The sequence below is a fragment of the Atractosteus spatula genome, chromosome 2 (assembly GCF_055471065.1).
Source record: "Atractosteus spatula isolate fAtrSpa1 chromosome 2, fAtrSpa1.hap1, whole genome shotgun sequence".
Classification (NCBI taxonomy): Eukaryota; Metazoa; Chordata; class Actinopteri; order Semionotiformes; family Lepisosteidae; genus Atractosteus; species Atractosteus spatula.
Genome location: NC_142707.1, coordinates 32,561,381 through 32,583,842, shown reverse-complemented (window position 1 = coordinate 32,583,842; position 22,462 = coordinate 32,561,381). Strand labels below are relative to the sequence as shown.

General features: G+C 37.8%; 1 protein-coding gene across 1 annotated transcript in view; it reads left to right on the top strand.

Annotated features, from left to right (window-relative positions):
- Positions 1–4,961: 4,961 nt before the first annotated feature.
- Positions 4,962–22,462, top strand: part of akap12b (A-kinase anchoring protein 12b) — a 65,580-nt gene continuing 48,079 nt past the window's right edge. Inside the window, exon 1 of the mRNA XM_088929554.1 lies at positions 4,962–5,206. Within this exon, the coding sequence (XP_088785680.1) occupies positions 5,093–5,206 (114 nt within the window). The 5' untranslated portion in view covers positions 4,962–5,092. The remainder of the gene's footprint in view (positions 5,207–22,462) is intronic.

Genomic DNA, 22,462 nt, shown 5'->3' with positions numbered 1-22,462 from the left:
ATTCATATGTTTGCCATTGTAAAGAAAAATGCTTCTGTGTATTTTCTTTCAGTATCAGATTATTAAACTATATTTCAAGGATTTGTTCGCCTGGGACACAGGCAGAAGCAATATAATCTCTTCATACCACTTTCCTAGATGGTATCACCTGCTTCATGGAGTGAGCACCTATAGGGAAAATGAGAGTGTTGTTCCATCTCTGTGCCCACTAGCTCTTGGCCTCTTGTTTTAAAGGCCTGAAAGTGTATAAATAAGCAATACTTTTTGTGATGTGAACACATTTCAGGGAGGTTAATGCTGAGACTAAGACCAGTGAAACTGTGGTCCAAGCTGTCTGGATTGGATATATTACTTATCAGCTTGTTAACTTGTAAATTTAGCACTGACAAGGAAAATTGACAAAATAATAAATTCTTTTGTCACACCCCATATCCTGCTTCAAACAGGATTTTATGAAGGAGTAAAAGCAGTGTCAGTGTTCTTCAAAGAAAACAGATAAAACCATTGAAGAATACCTGGCCATTATAGAGATCCCCAAAATCTTAGTGAAGCTTTATCTTACTTTAAGTAAATAATATTTACCAAATATAATGACAAGACAAGGCCTGCCAAGAGAATGACTACAGCCATTACCCTAAATTTCTATTTAACACTTTTAAGTAAAACCATATGAGAAACAAACGTGTTTTCATTTTACATAACCACAGAACAGGGTTTTTCAATACTTTTAACAGAGCATGAAACCATAAGTGAGAGATTTTGGCAGTCCTGCTTTGAGAAATAAAACTCTCTTTCCAGTGACATATTTCTGTAAAACAGTCAAAACATGAGAAAAAATATTATTATTATTGTTGTTGTTTGTTGTTGTTGTAAAGTTGTTGTTGTTGTTGTTGTTTCTATAGATATGTACAAAATTAATGCTTTTTGAAGGAACTCTGTTTCTTTTGAGTACTTACTATGACAGAGCTGAGCACACCACTTCAGAGTTCATGACATAAAAATCCGAGATCAGCCATTTCTTTTTCCAGCTTAAGTGTTTGCCAGTATAGTGAGCAGATTACTGTCAGTCAGTTCTAAAATGTTTATGCTGATTCTCCTGCGTTGGCCTGAACCTGGAATTCCAACATTGAATACTGGTGACAAGAACTCCAAGGGAAATATAGTTAATAAGATAGAGGTTGTACACCTGACTCTTGCTATGAATACCTTCCTTATCCAAATAATGAATATTTTTTCTTCTGTGACCATTTTTATTCGATTTATATTTTTTGTTAAACCATTCTAATGTTATATAGTCCTGATCTGTACATTTCTATCTGCTTTCAAAGCACTGGGTGCAGTTATGGCGTGGACAATTGATATTGTGTGTGTCTGTCCTTCAAATGTGTTTTGTAAGCAGATATTCCTCTGCATTAGATGAAGCCAGCCAACAGAAGCCGATTGCCAGAGCACTAATCTAGAGGAGCAATTGTCTTAATTAAGGTAAAAATGTTCCTTGGACCTTTCTCAACAGGGGTCACTACTGCCTATTGAGATAGAGTTAAATTGTTGAATTTCGTCTCCAGAAGAAAAAGATGAAAACTTTTCATTTGCCTTAGATTTAACTCCAAGATCCCGTGCAGCAGAGAACAAAGATTGAAATCGATTTCTTCCTACACCACAAGTTATTTAAAGCCCCATGACACCGAATTGGGGTAAAACACAGAGAAGCCACTTTGTTCATTGTAATTGATAATTATGTAAGAGCAGATCCACTAACTTCTTTTCCGCAATAAAAGAATCTGAGTGAAGCAACAGTCATGTGCTTGTACAGAACTTTCATTTCTTTCATAATTTAATTCTGGAGCCCCTAATTTTTCTCTTTTCTGACTTACTGTTGGACAGTTCTGTTATTGGAATTACAGTACTACATTATGTGTCTCTTCACCTAACAATATGTATCAATCTGATTTTGAAATAATAGAATGTTTGTTAGGATGGTACACAGGGGACAAGAAATGAAAAAAATTCTAAATCCAATTTCTTCAAGCTGTTTTGCTGTTCACCAGTAGCATCGAATTGATTAAACAATGACACCTTTGATTGCAGAGGGAATCCTGCAGTCAAGTGATGTGCCATGTGCCACACTCCAGAACATTTTGCTGTATCTTTTCTAAACCCTTATATTGGAAGAGGAGTCCATGATAATTTAAGACACAGCTATTCTGCTTAACACTGGTTCTGAAACTTCTGTGAAAAGTGTTTCACAATCATTAAAATTTCTTAAGGAATGAGCTGCCGTCTGGTATTTGAGTCATATACCTAATCGTTGACACTAAAAGTCTCAATTTCCCATCTTTCTCATTGTTAGCTGTATTATTATTTCATTGACAGATTTATTGATCGGGCTTCTTGAATGAACTATCATAGATCTGTGGCAGAACATACTGGTGATGGAATTGTTTCGGAAAAGGGGATTTCTTCTAATATAAAATACAACTCTCTGCTATGTAAACTTACACAAAATATCCAAGACTTAAAAGGATTTATAAGGATTGGTAATTGTGGTAGTAGCACACCATTCTGATCTACTTTAAATGTAAAAAATTTCAATAATAAATCAGCATAAGTATTGTAGCGGCTTAACAGGTTTGTTCTTTGTTGGTGCATATTTACAAAACAAATAAAGAGTTCAAGCTTTGTTGTTTATTCAGTTTGAGCACAAAACACTATACATTACATTAAGTACTGTAGTTCAGTGAACTAAGAACCACAGATGAATGTAAACAACACCTACAAGTAAAAATATGTGTCAAAGAATGTTGATACTATAACATAGTGTGGCCAGTTTAGGTATCAAAAGAGTGATGCCATCTTCGTTGTCATTTTTTTATGTACTTTCTTTAACCCTCATGTTTTAACATTACACCTTTGAACTTGGAGTTCAGACATTTTATTCTGTACTCCAGTGCTCCTGTCAAACATGTGCTCTGGGTCTGAAGCCAGATCTGGGTTTCAAGACAGGCATTTTCTGATGTACTCCAGACCACCGTTTCTGTTTGACATTTTTCTGGAAATGAGTTTGAGATCATTATCGTCATAGAGTAGTGGACAAAATCTGCTTTTTATCTTATTGTCAGGTGCAGTAGCATGGTGAAATAAAGTAATGTGGTACATCTAATTTAATTCTATGAAAATGACCATAAACATTTGTAAACATTGTATGTATCCCAGACTCTTCCATGCATGTGTGTTGTACAAGTCTCTTTTTTTCTGCATCTCCTATATGTGGTAGAGTCATTGGGAAGGTTCTTTTTTTGTTATGCACCAGCTGAGTTCTTAATCACAAGCTTATTGGTTTCAGTTTTCTATTTGGGGCATATTTGTAAACTTGTTTAAACTCTTAAAGGATCAAATGGGATTTATCATTGGTATCAATCCTGTACCAACGTCTGAGTTACAGAACTGCCTTTATTAATGTGTGTTGCCTGCAATGTAACCAGTTGACCTCAGCAGAAGGAAAAAACTTCTACTTAATCTAGAAGTATCTGATTCAGTGTCATTTCCACCTGTGCCTGTCCATCATAAACTGATCAATGAATAAGAGATGTTCGAAGCTACATTAAAACCATTATCTGCTACACCTGAGCCAAATAGACTACTAATTGTCCTCGACTCATCTCACCTCAACAGAAAATTAATAAAACGAACAAAAAACCATAGCCAGCGACTTTATGCAAACTTATTCGTACTTCTAGTACATTTCACAATATCACAATCTATTTTTTTACTTTAATAATGACACGTAATCAGATGTTCGTTGTCTTGTCACCACTATGTTTTTGTGATCCAGAGGGTCTGTGCAAGGTAGGGCTATGGGAACCGAACAATTTATTTTTTGCGACGAATAATTTAAAGATGCGGTTTCCCAATTTTGTAAAACTGTTAATATCATGATGAGATAATCAGCTAACAATAATGCGAAAATCTTGCGCTCAGTCTACTTGTTGATTAGGCTACTTAAAGTTTCAGAACAATTTAAAAATTCCGTTCTGGATTAAAGTGTCCGGTTTTTCTGGCCACCCCATTATGACCACTCTATTCAGACTACAGTGTGTTGTTGTATTTAAAAGAGGGAGATAAACGAGAAAATTAGAACACTGAACTTTAGCTGCAGATTTGGATAATTTGATGTCGTCTGCTTTAAATGATCCAAAAAAACCTCTTGTAAGAATAAAACTGCTTTTTTAAAGTCTTGCAAGTTGTATTAATTATAACGCAAGTATTATTAATAATAATTACGGTAATTCCTCTAAGTGCTCTGCTTCCAAATTGTATCCACATTATACATCACTAAATTAGAAATAATCTTTATTACTGTTGTTTTTAAGTGAGGGGAAAAAAGCCAATCTACACAAAATGTAATTGAAGATGTCCGAGAGAGGAGGTAGAGCTCATATCCCGCAATGAGCGCGGTGCTGATACAGGAATTTTTTCACTGCAGTGCCTGATGTAGAAGGGGAGTTCATGTAAATGTGTGCTTCACCTTTTTACATTTCATGATCTTCCACCTCCGAAACAGATTAAGAGTTTATTTTTTGAAATTATTTATCAGTGGTGTTTTCTCTCTTTACGTCCATACGTTTAAATGCTGCAGGGTAGACTATTCTCCCAATCCTGCCGCTGCAGGATCTTGATTTGGAAAAGGAATAATAAGAAGTTTGTTTACAGAGCTAATATTTGATCAGGTCCATTTAAATATTTTCAAATAAGAACGCTTTCGGTTCTCCCTTGTCTGGTGATGTTGGGAAGTGAAACACTATGAGCGTTTGCTCGGTATTCAGCACAAGGGTACCAGCCACCTTCCCAGGACATTTTTTTTTCTTTTTAATCTGATGCTGCAAGGCGTGCCTCGCTCCTGTGCATGTGATATAGCGAAGGGGAGGCGGTTTTCTAAAAGAGTTTGCAGGGATCCTGATTGCATCACTTGAGAGCCTGACGATCCAGGAGGGGTTTGCAGTTAGCATTGGGTTGCTGGATATTTGGTCGTTGTCGCCACTGTACTTAATTGTTCTCGGGCGGACAAGAAAAGAAGAAGGGTCTGGTTTTCACCATGGGAGCAGCCACCTCTGCAGAGCAAGCGGACAAGAGTCAAGAAGCTACAGCTGGTGAGCCGCAGAATGCGGAGGTGAATGAAATCCAGGAAGGACAGGGTGCTGAAGCCAAGGTAAAATGTTGCATCCAATGTGTCGCAACAGATTTCTCGCTAAAGTCCGATTTCTTCCAGGACTTTGATCCTACAGGCCAGCATTCGTGTGACAATAACGATGTTTCCTGAAGGAAACATAAGGGGCACCGATTGGGGAAGTAATAATTGGTAGAGGAGTTGAACCGAAAAAGTGCTGGTCTTAATCCAGTGCTTCCTATACTTTATTTCCCCTGCCCTCTCTTAAAATGTTTAGACAAACGCGTTTATTTCTCAGACAGTTGGGCTTTTTATACATTGACTTCCCAATATGTATTCCTTCCAGATGAAGTTCTGCTGTTGGTTTGAAAGAAAAGGCTATTTTATACAGTGCGTTTTAAGTCCAGTTGTGCGCTGCTATGTAATGAAATACTGAGACTGCAGTTGCGCCTCCGCAGTAATAAAAACGCTGAACTAGTATCCCGTTTGATTTATGGTCCTATGCCTTGGATCCAGTGGCCAGAGAATACAGAGCTGTTCTGGCTCAAATAAGAATTTTGTATAATAAACGTCGCATTCATCTTTATTGTGGGGTGTATTCTGTATTTTTATTTTATATATTTATACAAATTTGTTTGAACTGTAAGTCAAATCTGATGTTGTTATAGGACCTTCTGAAGAATGTTAGTGGTTTTTCTTTGTATCTTAAGAAGTAAGAAGGAATATTTTCTGAAAATTATTATTTACTTTTAAAAATGTCCTGCTGCGCAAGTTGAGATGGGATTCTTAAGAAGGTTTGTAGCAGACAGTATATTTATAGGACTCTGTGCAGTGTGGTGCGTTAGTCATTTGTAATTACCAAAAGAAACGTCCTATTCTCTGAGTGGAGATTCTGTGCATCGTCCTCTTCACTTCCTCTAAGTACTTATTAGGCGAACGCTGCCGTTTTGTTCTGGCTGCTGACGTAGTGCAACTGGGACGTGATCAGTCTGGTCTGATGTCAAGCTTCTCTAAAATATAGAGATGTTTTGACTGGTTTTCCATCGATAAGTAACGATAGGAAAATGCTGTCACACTCCATTCCTGCTAAGTAGTTGTGTATCAACAGTATTTTCAAGCTGTCCCTTTTGATTTTTAATTAATAAGTAAATGCCCTCTACAACTCCCTGCACTTAACTTGGGACAGTGAAAAAATAATTTATCTGTGGCTTGATCCAGTAAATACCACTGGATAGACAAGGCCTTATTAAAGGTTTGAAATCTTAATCATGTAGTTCCTCTACTCTTCACAAAATAGGAGCAGATTAAAGAATATAGTTTTGTAGGTATCTCATTATGAGATACTTCTTACATGGCCTTTAATGTATTTAGCTATTTTTACCTTAGCACATCTAAAAACAGTTAACCGATCACTTCTCGTTTTTTTAAAGTTCGGATTTTTCATGTTTGCTTCCTTTTCAATATAACTTGTACAGTTATTTGTTCATGGGCTAATTTATTAAGATACCTATGTTTACCATTTACAGCACAATGAAGTTGCTGATAGCCTCATGCAGTACTGAGCTGGCAAGTTCAGAGCATCAATGCATCAGCTCCAAAACGTAATGGAGTACTCTCTAGTCTTCAGTGGTAAGATACAGTGGTGCTCCCTCATCGGTATATGAGAGAGAAGAGTTTCATTTTGCACATTACTGCAACTATTCCAACTCAATGTCCTATTCCCTGAATGTCTCCTGAAGTTTGGCAATGAGAATGTTCTCATGTTTGCTCCATTGCATTCCCTGTATCTAATTCTATGTTGTGTTACGTGCCATAAAGGTCATTCCCAATTCCTATTGGTAGCTTAAGATTGCAGTCCTTGAAAATTGTAACACCTTTCTGGAAGATTTCCTTGTACTTTTTCTCACTGTGTTAGAGAATACAGAGATGCAACTATGTTACAACTTATGTTAACTAACATTCCAGGCTACAGGCTACTTAATTTCAGATCTCATTCTCGATGACTTCAACCCTCTATTAGACCAAATTTAAATAGCAAATTTTTTCTCACATGCTTTCTTAGACACACGTCAGTTTTTTTAGAAACACACATCAACACGAAAGTCAATTAAATTTGTAGTATTAAACATTCAGAAACAATTAGATTCATAGATTAAGAGCATTTTAAGGCAATTTTATAGGTAGATTCCCAGACTCTGTCTACCCCTAAAAGTTTGGAAAACAGACTTCAAAATACTTCCATACTCACTACACCTTGGAACCTGTGTTACAGCATTAAACTGCCCAGTCTACAAACTTGACCACATCTAAAATTTTCATGCTAAAAGAGTGATTTGGATGCCAGCTGTCAATATGCTGCATCAATTAAACAATATCTGTACTGGAGTTGTCATAAAAACACCGAGCACTCTATTATGTCTTTCATATCTGTTCTCAATCAATGTTAGGGAAAGTTGATTTAAAAATTAAACAATTTCAGTTACAAGTTACTTGTGTAATGGATTACTTTTTTTAATTAACAAGAGGACTTTTCTTAGATACAGATATGTATATATTCAGGTGGGTAGCTGCGTCAGCATGCGTAGCCTGCAAAGGAACAAGTAATAGGTTTATTCCATGTTGAAAAAAAGAAGAAAGAGAACACAACGTTTCGGCCGTGGAGCCTTCTTCAGGTGTGTCAACACACCTGAAGAAGAACATGCACACCTGAAGAAGGCTCCACGGCCGAAATGATATGTATATATTGTGTGTAATTATATTGTGTGTAATTAATTCATGTAATGTAAATGTAAATATTCACTGTATTTCTTGTTGAATATTCCCTTACACATAAATTATAAATAAATTGTAACTGTAGTGGCTAACTTTTACCTTGTCTGGACACCTTCAAAACACAAACTTCACTGAGAGTATCTTTGTTGGATAGATACATTTGACAGAAACAAGCTTCACAGTGTGTTTGTGCAGAATTTGATTTATTTTCCTACCTTTCAAGTATATCTTATTTTTGCTTCTTGTATTTTATTTGCCTTGTTAAACTGTTGTTGTTTTTGCTGTATCATTGCTATTTTTGCAATTAATAAACGTTTTGCATTTAAGATGCTGAATTAGAAAGGTCTCATTTTAAAATATGCTGAATCCTAGCTACTGTATATACACGTATGTCTTATTAATTATTTGTCTATTAAAGTCTGTTAAAGGAATTAAGGCTACTCTACTTCTCAAAGGTAGTCATGTTGAAAGTGGTCACTTTAGTTCAACTGAACTTACAGACTGTGATTATTTTATATGCAAAGTTACTTTTGTTCTCTACAGGCACTGGTGATGTCTATTGTTAGTTTTTTCTCTTCATATTTAATAGCTTTAGATATTAGATAAATACCATATTTTATAACTGTGTTTTGTGCATTGTGCATTATTAATTAATCAGCCTGCATATACAAATCATCGCTTTTCTAAGCTCAGTTAAGTCCTGTGAATATGCCAAAAATGCATCGATTAAGTCACACCATACTTTTCCTCGGCAGTATACATTTAAACAGTGCTGAGAAGTTGTCTTAACTTAAAATGCACTTGATTCACATGCCTTACAAAATCACAATAACTGTATTTTTTCAGTAAAAAGTAACGTCTAAATTCTATATGTTACAATATGCTTTGTTTGCAAAATTAGCTTTCCATTTTTGAGACTGGAAAATAAACACACAGAGACTTTTTACCTCTTTGTTTTGAAGTTAATTATTTCTAAAAGCTTTCCATATTTTGCTTATTAACAGTTTTGTCACCAAATGTGAGTTTTGTTTTATTCAGTTTTTAAAAAGCACACAATCCCACCAGCTCCTTGCATTCGCTCAGGCTAGAAATGTTTTGAACTTTGCCAGCAAGAACCCTGAGATGATATTTGCTGCAGTTATATGCTTACAGACCTAACTCAGGTGAAGATTTCAGAAATCCGCAAGAATGGGAGGCAGTTCTCCTTAAATGCTACACATATACAGTGGGTAGCACCTCAGTCTGGACTGAGTGAGTGGCACTGAAAGTGTTAGTGGAGCTGTTGAGCACTTTGCTTGAGATGTGGCTGATAAACATCCTCTCTGGGATACAAAGGAATTTAAGAAATGCTCTAGTGCTTTCAGAACTAGGTCACTGGCTGCTGAATGAATACGTGCTCCTCAGACTTCCCATGTCCTTCTTAGAGTGGAGCGCTTTTATTTTAGGTAGGGTAGGTCCCTAGGGAACCAACTACAGACTTACTCTTAAATGTTTTCTCAATCTGTAGCACTTCCTTTGCAGACTGTTTCTGGCTGTACAACTCTGGAAGTGGCTTCTTCAATGATACTCATACTAATGGTTGAAATGGCACTGAAAATAACAATTGTGCCTTGCTTTGGAAACCTGGTGTAGCATATTATAGATATATCCTATCAAAGGATGATTAAAAAAACTGCACCGATTCGGCAGCATTGTGACCACTTTGTAGCTGGATCCTGTCTGGATTCTGAAGCTAAGCAAAGCTGGGCATTGCCAGCAACTGGGATGGGAGGCCTCCAAGGAAAAGCAGGTTGGTGGAAAACTAAGTTAGACCAGGAAGGTGGCATTTTTCCCTTTAGCCATAATTTCAATACCAATGTCCCAGTAAGGTAACAAGGGACACTGTGACGTAGGAGGTGCCATTCCTTTGATGACATTTTAAACTAAGGTCATGACTACTAGATGATTAAATATCTCATGTACTTTTTTAAAGAGTTAAAGCACTAATCTCAGTGTCCTAGTTACATGTCATTCTGGGCTGGTATAATCTAGCATTCTTGAAGTTCCCCCTTTCATCAAGGAAGTAGTTTTCTTTTATTGCTTCTCCAGCTGAACTGCTGTGCATTGGGGCTGATGGTACATAATGGCTCACCAGGGTGGGTGAGGGTCTGTGGTGAATGAAATGGGTCGACTCTTAGGAGTAAAAGCACTTTGAGATTCTTTGGAATGAAACGTGCAATAAAAATATTGTACGGTTGTGACATTTGATGGTTGATGGCGAGGGTTTGTTGAAGAAAACCATTTTGAGTAGCCAGATTTGCACATAACCAGTCCAACCCTATACCTTTGTATAATGTACTGCAGTATATAGTATGTATGATTAAAAGACATAAGTAACCCTGCCCTGAATGACAATTAAAGTGCAAATGCATTGGCTTAATTAAAATTAAAATGCGAAGTGGGTTCTAGTTGTGAAGCTGGCTGCAATATCTCTCTTGGTGGAGACTAAGAGGGTGGGTTTTTTAAGAACATATTAATTTGCAGCTATTTTTTCTTCCTTTGTAGATCCCTAAACATTTCCCGATAAGGCAGCCTTACCTGGTTAATCTGCTGACTTATTTTAAGGCTCCTTTCCAATTAAGGATCATACTTGGTAATGGTGTCACTCAGAAGCTTCACGTACTGCAACACTTTTCTGAATTTATCAAGGGCTCAGCTTACTTGTTCAGTTCCTCGATATCTTCTGTTTTGCCTTTCTTCTGCACTCTTCACTAGTTTTTCATGGTGTTCTTCGGTCAGTTCTTCCCCATGGCCATAAAGTACGACATCGCTTTCTTCCATGTGAGCAAATCCTTCTCCACTATCATGCCTAAACTGCGTTTCACCTCATTTTCTGTGGAAGGGAACCACAAACTCGTTCACAGCCTCCTTCCTTGGGCTTCAACATTTGTGATGCTTCCAGCAGCTTCTCTTAGACGACATTTTGGAAGGCGTTTTGTCACTGATTGAAGTTCGCTTCACAAGAGACTATACTTATGGATGTGCAACATTACCGTAACATTCTGCACCCCCAGAGTTGGACTGTTCCCATGACCTCCTATCTTTTACCTTAAGGCTCACCCTTTCTTGTCTTTTCCTTCAATAAAAATGGAGAGGAATCCCCATCCTCTCTCTTACTCTCTTCTGCATCCTGCAGATGCCTGTATTTTTGCTCTGCCTTCACAGTTCTTTCCCTGCTCTGTGATTAGCATGCCCCACTATAATGAAAAGGCAGTAAAACTGACAGTGAGTTTGTGAAGTCTTTCCCCCCCACCAACACAGAACCAGGAGTGTTAGATACAATGCTAAAACAAGACCGCATTCAGATGCGGATGTTGGGTAGTGGGTACTTGGGCAGCGGGCAGGATGAGGTTCACTCACTAGCTCGATTCATCTCACAGTCCTAGTCGGTTTCACCGCTTTGAAAGGTGCACTTTTGATTTCATCCTGCTTTGCTCTTATTCCATCCAAGACAATACTGAAAAGCAATAAAAATACACCAAATGCTATTAACCCCAATACTCATTTGTAGCATTTCTAATGCCCCTTAGTACATACTGTTGCACTGCTTCAAGAGTATTGTTGTACAAAGACATATTGCTTGCAAAATCTGAAATCTGCTAATCACCATGGGGGTTATATGATACACTAAGCATTAATCAATAAACAGGCTGTATTTTCTGCCCCTGGTTAATAAGAAACACAAAAAACTAATTGGTAATATAGAGCCTTAGCAAAAATCTTGCATGATAAACATGCTGTGATATGTTTATGACAAAACTATAAGGATTGTTGTGTTGGTTGAATATACAGTGACAGCAATTTGTAAAGCCACACCTCATATACCAGCCCATTGCATGCACATTTAGAGGTCTGGGATATAAAATAATTGAATTATTCAATGATTAGGCGTAGCTGTCATCTTTTTGATTTTTGTTATGTTCACAAATGTGGCTAACACTTATAGCTAGTGTGACTGAAAATGTATTGAGAAATATTTGAACTTAAATCTTAAAATTAGAGAATGGTAATAAAAGCCATTTTTTTTAGAAACACATGATGTATATGTTTGTAATTTTTTTTTAGCATCAAATCTCCTTCTCCGGGTTCTGTACTCTATGTTGAATAGAGGGTACTCCTGTGTGAGAATCCTCCTATGCAGCAAAGTGATTTGTTACAATTAGCCTTTTAAAGTAAGGGGCACAAATGAGCACTTGCTAGCCAGCTGCAGTTAGCTTTGCGATCTTTCAGTGACATTAAAGTTACAAAGACTTGTGTCTGCAAACCGAGCTGGCAGGCCAGAAGCTTCTTTTCAGACTGATTCTGGAATAATAGAAGCTCATCTAAGATACCAGCTGGAGGAGGAAGACACTTCCATTCACCTTGCAGGCTTGTGGGCAACAGACTAACAGCAGGGGTGTTTTTTTTCTGAGGAGCTATGCTATCCTACTCGGCCTTGTTGTTTCTTGACAGCTTGTGTTCTGCCAACATGGACTTCCTGCCACACTACGTGAGTGGTGCCGCCTAGGGTTCAGTCTGTGATCTGCCCGTTCTGAAACAAAGGGATGGTCCTGGCTGGAAACTCAGGTCTTTCTTCTGTCAAGCAGCAGTAAAGCGCATATGTGCTGATTCACCTCCCTCCTATTATCACTGGATGAGTCACCGGCATTTATTCATTAATAAATAAGCATCTCCATGGCAAGCAGAGGATTTTAAAAGTACCCCTGGCACTCAAACGTGTTGTGCTTTTGAGTTTGCCCCTTTTTTCCCTGATTTTACCTGGTTTCTTGGACTGAGCTACAAATGTGCCTTCTGATGGTTTTTTTTGTTCTTTTCAAGCAGGGAATGAATAATAATAATTATTATTAAAAAATAATAATATAATCATCATCATCAACTTCATATAATGCTTTTAAGAGTATCTTCTAAAACACTTTACAGGAATTGTAAAATACAGTTAAAACTTATGAAAATAGTGACAAACATAGGAGATAGCAGAATTATCATGAAGAAACACAAGGGATTAGAAATGTAGAAGAAGATGCGAGGAGCAGACACCAATTAAATAAAATCCTTCTATGGAAAATAATGTTTTGTGTCTAAATCTGAGTAAGCTCAAGATAGGTGACTCTCTGATATCCTTGGGGATTGAGATCCAGAGCTCTGAGGCATAATAAGAGAAGTCCCCTGTCACCCATAGAATGTAAGCAAGCTTGGGGGATAAACAGGAGACCAGAGTCAGATGTTCGAAGATTTCAGGGTGGGGATTAGGAATATAATATATCAGATAGGCACTGAGATACCAAGCCATGTAGAGCCTCAAAGGTGAGCATGAGGATTTGAAAATCAACATAAAGCCTGTTACAAAGCCAGAGCAAGGACTCCAGGACTGGAGTAATGTTATCGCTTACATGTAACCTGGTCAGGATTTTGTACACCTAATTCTGGATACACTGAAGTTTGGTCAGTGTGGACTTAGATACCCCAGTGAGTCGAGCATTGCAGTAAACAATGCTAGAAAAGACAAACGTGTTGAACGGCTTTTCTGCTACGCTTAGGGACAACATAGGATGTAGCCTGGCAATATCTCTGAGATGGGAGAATGATGTTTCTACAATATTTTGCACATGTGGGTCAAAGGTCAAACCTGGATCAAATATCAAATATCAGCTATGGTGATAAGTCAGATTGGTACGTCATTTAACCCCATCTGATTTTTTAGTACCATCCTTTCAGAGCTGTCCATGTACAGTTACTACAAAACTGAGATTTCAAGAAATTACAGATACTAACGTATGGGTCTGAAATAGCTAGTCTTCATTGATGGGATGTGTATTGATGGGATCTCCATACACACACTGCAAGTCTGAAAACGTCTAGTTAGTAAAGGCCCAGTTGCAACTCTGGAAGTGCAGAAACAAAAAGCCAATTGAGGTGATGTTCTTCACAATCCCGGGCAATGGAGCAATAAGAGCCCACAGGGGTCTTTCCTAAGCTCCTCCATAGAAACAGCCCCGCAAGAATGACAAAGAGAATGAAGAAAGAGGCAATTGTATTCAGTTCTACATTGAACAGGAAAGAGCTAGAGTTAATGCAAGCAAAAAATCTCTGATTTTTTTAACATTGTGTAAGATCAAAATAATTTCTTGCAAATCAGATTGTGTGAGTTTGCAGTTAAGTACATGAAATCATTGAGGAATAAAAAATAGGAGTAGAAATGTTAGCAGTCCAGCAGTCCAAATCTGAGAACAGAGTGACCGAGCACAGACCTGAGGGTAATGAGGGTTTAAATATCCCGGGAAGTGGAGGGTTTGGTAATTAGTGTGGTGTCATGATTGGATAATTGATCAGTGCGCTGGCGCTTGCTGGAATTACCCATAGCTGTGGTCTGTTTAGCGAGAGGTCTTTTATGGGAAAGAATACAGCTACTGGTAGACGTGACACTGGTAGGTTTATAGGCTTCTGGGAAAACTGGCCTGAATATTTGTCTCTTGTTTTCATGTTCCCTGCGATGGACTGGCATCTGGTCCAAGGTCTACCCTTCTTATGCCCATTGCTTGCTGGAATAGGCTTCGGCTTCCCAGTGACCCTGAATTGGATAAAGTGGTTAGGAAATGGATATTTTTCACAATGGCAAAGTGCAGTAGCTGCACATAAACTAACCACTTTCTCACAGAAGATCAAGGAAGTGGGATGATTGTTACCAGATAATTGTTTCTAGCTGTGTAGGATGCTTTTCTAGTCATAGACTATAGCACAAAAGATCAAGGACAGATCCCTAGTAAATTTTACATCTATAATGGCAGGAGAGCAGCAAGGAATACATACACAAATGTAGGTAAGAGGAACTGCAATCCCAAGTTCTCAGACTGGTTATTAAATCTCAGTAACAAAATAAATTCATTGAAGTTATAGAAGAACTTGAGACATTTTGAATTGACCACAAGATTGTGAAGTTTTTGAAATTATTGTAAGTTGCCATGTTGTTGGAAACAGGCATTCAAGGTCTCACGAATTGCTAAATGATGAAGAATTCAGTGTAAGACTAATGTACTGCAATGTACAAGCGAATAAGTACAGGTTGTGCAGCAGACATTTCACCACAGAAATCTTCCAGAGTGATCTGCATGTAGAGTTAATATGTAAGCAGTATTTGTTGGCAAAACCATCTTGAAGTTGAGAGCAATGTCTCTTTTGCATTAAAAGAGATGTATTCACAAGCCTGCTTGTAATAGGGCCGTGTCACCTCAACGAACGCTTTATTCCCCCAATCTGAATCGCATAATATGGCACTGAACATATTTTGTCTATTTTGTGATGTAAATTGGAGGTTTTACAAGTTACTGTGTTCATTTCACTTTTATTGCAGTTTGAAATGCACTCATCAATGCTGATTATTTCTAACCCACAAAAATAAACATAATATTACGGTTCCCCTTTAAGGAACAAGGTGTGAAAGATGTTATTTCTGCAGAAAATTACAAGAGCGTACCAAAAACCTTTCATTGGTCGAAATGTTGCATTCGACATATAAAATGATTTCAGTTTCATTTAGAAGATCACAAAGGATTTTTTAAATGTACATAACCATCTCTAGTATAACCCGCATTCTATATTTGTCAGAAAGATCACCACTGACAGCTTTTCTTCCCTGTAGGTGTAGCAAAACATTGTTTTTGTCTTGAAAGTATGTTGTTAGTTTGATGTATCTTTTGTGTGTTGTGGTCTCTGCAGCCACATGGGGAATAAAAGTATATTAAACCTAATTTATTTGTGTGTTTTTCACAGACTGCAAGTTCTGTACCAGTGTCAGGGATTTCACTGGGTTAGAATTAAAGTCTTGTGAACCTGAAAGAGAAAAATAGACACGTTTTTTTCTGTGCAATGTTTCTGTGCATTTTATAATTTTAAAAGACCTTAAATTTCTTTTTGTGTGTGCTTCTAATTAAGCACTTTGAGAAATATTCTTGAGCCTGCGGTGAGACAAGCTGTGAATGAAAACAGGCTTTTTCCTTTAATATAACTAATAGAATACGATCGTGTTCCGGCAATTTGTTTATCTTAAGTGCTTCTAATACCTGCAGCCCTTCAGCCTGTTCTGTGCTAATGCTATTAATTTATTATAAAACTTTTCCTTTATTCAGTCTGAGGCATCTTTTTGATTTCTGACTGAGTAAAATATTAATCTAATACACAATCCATTTCCCTTTTATAGTTTTAATAAAAAAATATTTTTGGATCCAGGAGGCTGGCTTCGGTATTTCTCTAAACTCAATCAATCCATTAACACAGAGAGTCAGACTGAGTATAGATATCACTTGTCGATAGTAGTCTGACCTCTGTCCTGTCTTGGGAAAATCCTTGAGTGGAATTGGAAAGACTGCAGGACTAACAGCCCAGTCAGTATTGGATTTCAGCTGGAAAGTATATTGGGTGAGAGGTAAAACCATCTAGTTAGCAATTACAAATACAAATTAAAGTAAGGAAAAACATAGAAAAATGTATCTAGATTGGTCAGATTGGTTCTACAAAAGGGCTTTGTATGTTCTTCTGTGATTGCATGGGTTTTTGCCAAGTTCTTTGGTTTCCTCCTGCAGTCATACTCGTCATACAGTTAGATTAATTGCCTGTTGTAAAACAGGTCCTGGTGTCAGTGCATTTGAGTCTGTGTGTGCTCTGCAATGGACTGGCATCTCGTCCAGGGTTTATCCTGCTTTGTGCCCAATGCATGCTGGGATAGGCTCCAGCTCCCCTGCCACCCTATATTGGAAAAAGTGGTTAGAAAATGGATGGATCATTCTAAAACGTAATCTGCATCATCTCCATCATCATGTGTGTTTAACTTTTGGCTAAGATGAGTAGAACTCTAGAAGGTAGCCAGTAGTAGGTTGAGATTCACTGCACCTTTGTCAAAAGGATCTGTATAAAGTTGTCTCAGTTGCACCAGATACATTTGTAATTTTGAGGTGCTCCTGCATAGGACAAAGTAATCAATAATAGAAGCATTAATTGGCACCATATTCTTCATATAGCAAAAAAACATACAGCTCCCTTTATTCTCTGCCAAGTGTGATATTGTCTGAAATGATGAAGTGAATTAATTTTTAAAAAATCAGTATATACATCACTAAAGAACAACAGAACAAGGCTTTTGTGTTGTAGTCTGGTGATTCCTGGTATGGTTAAAGAAAGATGCACAAGAAAACTAATGTATACACTTTGAGATCTTGAGCCCTTCCATTAACCCTTACAGACTGGGTCAGGTAAAAGGGCTAAATGCTTCTGAAATTACTCCCGTGAGTTGGTTAATAGGAAGGTAAATTTTGCGTTTAAAAGATAAATGCGAAAATGCCTTAATGTTCCTGAATGAATATAGTACACGCATGAATAAATAAAAGAGGAATACTCTCTGTGACAGAGGTATAGAGTATGTAACAAAGAATGTGCATTTAGTGTCTTTTTCAGATGTTACTTATGCTTTAAGACACAAGCTTTTCATTTATTTGGGATAAGACAATAATCACTTGTTTGGCAAAAATGTTGATTACAGTGTTGATTGTGTCCAGGAAGTTAGTGTCTTGGGGGTTTGTGGGAAGCTTTGTGGTTTCATTTTAATTTCAGGAGAAATGTTTGCTCAATCAGAAAATAAGTGGTGTTGCAAGTTTTCTTTCATTTCTGAAAGCCATTTGAAAACCATGCCAGTACTTTACTTCACACTTTCCCTGTGAGCCAAACTGGCATGGTTTTAGCCCTGTGATATCTGTATAGATCTTGAAAAGTTTTGGATCATTGATAATTTTTTTTGTACTGTATAGCATTTTGATGGATAAATGGATCATTTCTGAGTTTCGTCTTGGTTTACTCCCTTAATGGGGTCTTTTCCTCAATGTAAATTTTATTTTCAAGGTTTGTTATAAAGCCAAATGTTCATTGTTCTATATAAAAAAAATTATTATCTGCACACTAACTAAAGAGAACTGTTAAGAGTTGTGACCCATCCTTTATGAAACAGGAAGAGTAAGAGAGTTTTAAATAATCACTGCCTATTCATTTCCACTTTTGATCAGCTGCCAGCCATTCCACAGCAAATAAAGGACCTGTTTATTTGGAAAAGGGTCTCCATTCATTCTTCTGTCTCTCCCCTGTCCTTCTTTAGCCACAAAATTAAAAAAAAAATAAACCCAACAACAACTACTAAAAAAAGACTGTGCGCCCTTGGGAAACTGTAGTTTCATCTCCATCTTACTGAGCCAAGCAGGGACAACAATGACCACTGCCTGCTTTAATTAAATTTGAATAAATGAAAGTGCAGGACCAACATGTCTCCGGGCAATAAAAGAGGAGCTGTTCATTTGCAGCAGTGAATTATTTCTGGGTTGTGTACTTAGTAGGGACTATTGTGATGTCCTGTAACCATGCTGCCAAAGCAATTGGAAAAGAACTGGTTTTCAATAAAGCTTTATTACCATTACAGGCTTTTTAAGATGTAGAGAGTCATTGTTTGTCTGGGTAGTTATTGGAGAGACCAGCTGAAAGAGCTTTATCATTGTGTTCTTGTAAGAGCTACAATGGCTGTCCCAGGCAAATCTTCCAATCAGTTTCCCCTTTTTCTTAACCCTAAAGGGGAATTTTACTACCCCTAAAAAGTACTACCAGGTCTTGTTCGCCAGTTAGGAATTCGACAGGAATAATTTGGAATAATTATAAGCTGCAGGTGAGGCTTAATATTGCAATTTTATAAAAAATAGTTTCTCCCTGCAGATATTTGCAAGCAGTGTTTAAAAGTCTAGCCACACTTTGGAAAAGCAGATAAGGAGCATTCCTGTCAAATAGTCAGTGGTGTGTGAGGAGGTGCCCACAAACTACTGAGCTTGTCCTTCCTTTCACATATCAGTGTGTCTCCCACACCATGGGATTCAGACACGTGAGGGCTCAGTACATAATCTGTCTGCCAATACTTTGCAGGGACAGGAATTTGACCAGCCACATTCTATCTTCGGTGGGTTGGATACATTTAAACTTCTTGCAGTTTAACCTTGGGACTCATTTGGACTGCTTGTGAGGCCCTGTAGTACGCGTATTGTAAACTCAAGTCTGGATTGTGTTATGACACATCTGTGACCAGGATATCCAGAGCCGGGTCAGGGTATGCTGGGTCTCCTGCGTTACACTGTCCCCTGAGACTTGCCTGTGTCCTGAGTGCTGTGAGCTAGCAGTGTTGTCAGTGGAAAGTGTCTCTTTTGCAGGCTGATGTCGATTCTACTGCAGGCTCTCTGATGTCCTAGTAAAACTAATTATTTCAATTATGTGTTTGTTTTTGTTTTAATTGAACAGTAAAATTACTTACAGCAAGAAATGAGAATACATTACAGGTTTCTATAAAGCAGAGGAATATACTCTGGATAGCATTTTTGTTTTCAAATTTACAATTGCCAGTTATTTTTCATGTTGTGTTCCCCCCAATTTGGAACTGAAATTCACATTTCTGTTCACTTTGTGGAAAGAATGAGGACGTCTTTGTGGACTCTTCTGATTTGCCCAACTTGAAGCCATTTCTCTTTTTTTAAAACATCACAGACTAGTCAGTGCCAACTGGAGGAGAGGTACCTCCTTTCCCACAGCACTGCAGGTCTGCAGTGCAGGGGGTGGCTGTTTCTCCAGGAGCCGAAAGAGCCTTTGCCCACTGATCCCGCCTACTCTCGCCCTGCTCAGCTAATTGTGTGCTACCACTTGGGGAATTCTGGGAATATTCGGCTAGTGACATACATAACCCTGATTCGAACTAGCAATGTCTGAATCATTGAGCTCATGCAATGCTTTTGCAAGAGCCTTTGCCTTTTGAGTCACTAAGGGTAGTTAAGGAACCAATCCTCTAACAGAGTACATCTCAAAGGAATTAATACTCAATTCCCAACTGCAAAACGATCTGGAAAAATAATTGAAGGATACATATTTATAAAATAAATTTTGTGTTTGTAGATTTTGTTGCTTCTTAAGTGGTATTATCATAATTCAGATCACATTTCTGAAGTTATACAGTATCAGTATTGTGCACAGTGAATTTACAAGCTTCTCTCCAGCAAGGGAGCCAGAATCAAGTTCTTATTTTATTACATTCTATCCACAGTATGTACAGAAGTTCAGCTTAGTGAAGTTCCTAATTTTCTTCTTAATGTTCATGGAGTGTTAAGAAAGAGGAATTCAACAGTCAGTGTGTCTTATTAATAGTCAGTGAATTATTGTGGTGAGGTCTCCGGTAATTTTAGTGCAAACATGTTATTTCTACTCCACATCTCAGCTTTAACAAATTGTTGACTGTTTTATTTCCCCGTCAGATGCGAACCAGTTTTGTTACTGTATCATTTATTCTGCTTTATAGTGAAATGTGCTGTATTCTCTTTGCTTGCTGTAATTAATTTTACTACCCAGTTTAAATAAAAATAAAAAACATAATTAGAAGGATCTAGGACATCTGGAATGTCTCTTCCAAGTAAATGAGTTTTGAGGAAAAGATAAACAACATAAAATTAATCTGTTAACTTAGTGAGGTAACTGTTTATTAGCAAATTACAAAACCAATAAACAATCACATTCCATCCATCCATTTTATAACCACTTCTTCCAATTCAAGGTCGGGGAGGAGCTGGAGCCTATCCTGCCAAGCAATGTGCACAAGACAGGGTACACCATGGGCAGGACACCAGTCCATAACAGGGCAGGCAGATACAAAGACATATAAACATGAACACACTCACACCAGAGCCAATCCAGACCAGGCCAGGAAACCAGAGCACCTGGAGAAAAACCACACAAATACAGGAAAACATAAGAACTTCACAGAGCAATAATGTTCTACTTAACACATATTAGTATTTTATGTCTTGTAAGTTACAGTTTTTAACAGCAAGGTTAAAAGCACCAAGCAACCTATGCTTCTCTACTGCTAATCTTAATATAGAAAATGTTTATTAGTGTAAATGCCTGGCAATTTTAGTAATTTACATCTCTATTAGCAGTGCAATACAGCAGACTCATGTTGAAGGTCCAATTAAATTATAGTCATTTACATGCTCAACTCAGTGATGTATCCCCATTGCACAGTTCATCTGCTTTAGAAAGATATTTGTAAATAAAACCAACATTCCCTGCACTGTACTATTATTGAATTAGAACTGCAATGATAAATGTGTTTGCTTGCTGCCTCAGGTCTTCTCTGGTTAACTGAGCTGTTGAAACTGGGCTGTTCTCAGACTTGCTCCGTTTGGAGACATGCTATACTCTACCCTTAAGTAAACAGACTCAATCTGTGCTCTATGACCAAAAAAGAAACATTTTTTGACTGGCGATATAATTAAAGTTGACTTCTGTGAGAGTTTTAAGTTTACCCTTTACCAAGCTTTCCTAAAGTCAACAAAAAGAGAAGCAAATGATGACTAAGAGGTTCTGCATATTTAACACCATGCAACATAAAGTAGCGTGTTGCTGTTGAGTGAGAGCTTAGTCTGAAACAGGTGGGAATTATAAGAAAGTGTAACTAATCCAACGGTGGAACAGTTCCAAGCTGCTCGTGAGGCAATACAATCTTGTGCTTGTTGAGTAGAAACTGTAGTCAGGCCATGTGCGCACAGACCTTGACGTTAGTACAGCCTCTATCAACCAGCTGTGTAAATTGATCCACTGACACCTCTATATTTGGGCAAAGTTTCCTGCCCTGAAGAAGGAACTGCAAGAAAGCATCAGATCACATTCAAAAAATATTTTTTTTTGTTAAAGAGATGAAACTGCTACATTCAAGAGATGTTGTCGAATGTTTTTTTTTTGTGTGTGTGTGTTGTGCTGGTCAGAGGTCCATATTCTGTGTGGGTTGCAGTTTGGCTCCTGCCAAGATGCCTCTGCTTTGAAGAGTCTAGTTTGGTGCAGTTGTCAATGAGACCTCCCTGTCTTGCCTCCCACACCTCTTGCTCACTGTCAGCATGATCTACAATCCAGCGACCATTTGCTGAGAAGCAAAACAAGAACAGCCTTTCATGAAAGGCGAAGGGAAAGCAGGATGGGGAAGAGGGTGTTTTTTTTAGAGAATCATAACCTTGATTTGCACTGATCTCTATTAGAAACATTAAAAATAAGCTGGCAGACCAGGGGTTTCCTTCCCTGACCGCACCTATTGCCTTGTTTTTGGGACAGTGGGGTCAAGGCAATATATCCCACCTGATTTTTAAATTTTTTAAGCCTACCAGTACTAAAGTGGCAAACATCATTCCATGCATTTTAACCTTTTTCTTTAAACAGTGCAATTAGAAAAGCAAATAAGGAACATGCCAAGTTAGGTCTGACAGTGCCACATGGTAAAAAGGTTACCATAAGGCTACCATACCATGGTCCAATAAGTGGATTGTTCAATATGGGGATGCCCTGCCTTGTGGTGCTCTGTACCATTCCATTAGGCAGAGGGAAGAAGCAGCTTTCAAACAAAAACTGTCACTCTTAGCATGATCTACAATCCAGCAC